Source organism: Manis javanica, chromosome 6, assembly GCF_040802235.1.
Source record: "Manis javanica isolate MJ-LG chromosome 6, MJ_LKY, whole genome shotgun sequence".
NCBI classification, from domain to species: Eukaryota; Metazoa; Chordata; class Mammalia; order Pholidota; family Manidae; genus Manis; species Manis javanica.
In genome coordinates, this window is record NC_133161.1 from 126,899,671 (window position 1) to 126,901,616 (window position 1,946).

Consider the following 1,946-nt stretch of genomic DNA (forward strand, 5'->3'; position numbering starts at 1 on the left):
TTTCTTTGTCAAAGAGCATCGGCTTCGGGACCCGCTCAGAGATCTTGCTGTCCTCTTTCCCTAGATTCTAGCCCTCCATGCATGCACTGTGTCTGCGCTCTAGTGCAGATGGCTAGGGCTGGGTGTTTAGCAGTCCTGGGTTCCCTCTCCCTCCCCTTTCTGACTAATCTCCTCCCTCTGGGAGCTGGGGTAAGGGGCGCTTGGGTCCCGCCTGGCCGGGGCTTGTATCTTACCCCTTTCACCAGGAGCTGGGTTCTCGCAGGTGTGGATGTAGTCTGGCTGTTGTCCTGTGTCTTCTGGTCTCTCTTTCAGGATTAGTTGTATTTGTTGTATTTTCAGAAATATATATGATTTTGGGAGGAGATTCCCACTGTCCTACTCACACCGCCATCTTGGCTCCGGCTCCACATCAGTAGAATTTCTATTGAACTTTGAGTTCCTCCTCTGTCTTAATTAGGTAGTTAGTGAGTCCTAATAGCTAGTTATAAGAGATAGAGCATTATACATTTTTAAAGTTTGGGATAGAAAAGTCATATATTCCACAAGCTCTGTAGTGAAAATCAGTGATGTCTTTCTGTTTATTTCCTTACTTTGGTACACGGCACCACAGTGTCTTCATGGCGTTCTTCATCTCCATGTTCCTGAGTGTGTAAATCAGAGGGTTGAGCATAGGAGCAATGATGGTGTAGAAAAGAGCAAACACTCTGTCTTCTGGGAGAGTAATGGCTGGCCTAATATAAATAAAGAGTAAAGGAGCAAAAAGAAGGACCACCACAGTGATGTGGGAACTGCACGTAGAAAGAGCTTTGCGGCGATTCTCTGCAGAGTAGGACCTGACTGTATGCAGGATCACAGCATAGGATACCAGCAAGACCACAAAAGTCACCAGACCCATCACACCCGAATTGGCAATGACCAGGAGACCGATTCTCCTTGTGTCCATGCAGGCTAGTTTCAGCAAAGGATACACATCGCAGAAGTAGTGGTCTATCACATTGGGGCCAAAGTAGGGTAAAAAGATGGCAAGAATAAACTGACCAAAGGAATGGAGGAATCCTCCAGCACAGGAAGCGGCAATCAGGATGTCACACCTCTGCCTGCTCATGATGACTGTGTAGTGCAGGGGCTTGCAGATGGCCACGTAGCGGTCATAGGCCATCCCTGTGAGGATGAAGACCTCTATGCCCCCAAAGAAGTGCATGGTAAAGAGCTGTGTCATGCAGCCATTGTAGGAAATGGTCTTCTTTTCTGCCAGCAAGTCAGTGATTAATTTTGGGGTCACAGTAGAAGTGTAGCAAAGGTCTGAGAGTGAGAGGTAAGTCAGGAAGTAATACATAGGCTGGTTAATAAGTTGACTGCACATGATTGAAATCATGACAACCAGGTTTCCAATGAAAATCGCTATGTAACAAAATAAGAACAGTAAAAAACAGAGAACTTCCATCTCCTTTTTCTGAGAAAGTCCTAAAAGAATAAATTCTGTGATGTTATTCTTATTTCCCATGATCCAGGGAAGTTTGTAGCTGCCTGAAATTAGAAACATTGTGAATTTTTGTTATATATATTTTTAAATATGGTGATGCTTATCATCCCTTGAGTGTGAGGCAGATTAGAGTGAAAAGGGTTCAAATATTATATAAAGTAGAAATTTAATTTTTATTTAGGAAGGCTTTCCTGCTTTTCTTTTTATCATTTTCCTGTAAACATTACTGGTAAACTGCTTAGGTACCTGAAATGAAGACTAACATTATAAAATACAGTATATTTATATAACCATTCTATCAGCATCTATTATTGAACATAAGTAGTAATTCACCTCTATGGAATTACAGAAATGGTAATTTTAGAGTAACAAAAAAACTATCAGATATATTTTTGCTTTTCTCACTGTTTATTATTGAGAAAGATAAACACAGAAATGAAACACTGAGTGAAAATACAAAAAG

General features: G+C 41.7%; 1 protein-coding gene across 1 annotated transcript; it reads right to left on the minus strand.

The window, feature by feature from the left end:
- Positions 1-586: 586 nt before the first annotated feature.
- Positions 587-1,504, minus strand: LOC140850145 (olfactory receptor 4P4-like). The gene has a single exon (XM_073239919.1). The coding sequence runs from the start codon at positions 1,502-1,504 to the stop codon at positions 587-589; it is 918 nt and encodes a 305-aa protein (XP_073096020.1).
- Between the last annotated feature and the right edge of the window lie 442 nt (positions 1,505-1,946).

Coding starts and splice junctions, on each gene's coding strand:
- LOC140850145 (XM_073239919.1), bottom strand. CDS start 1,504: ATGGGAAATAAGAATAACATCACAGAATTTATTCTTTTAGGACTTTCT.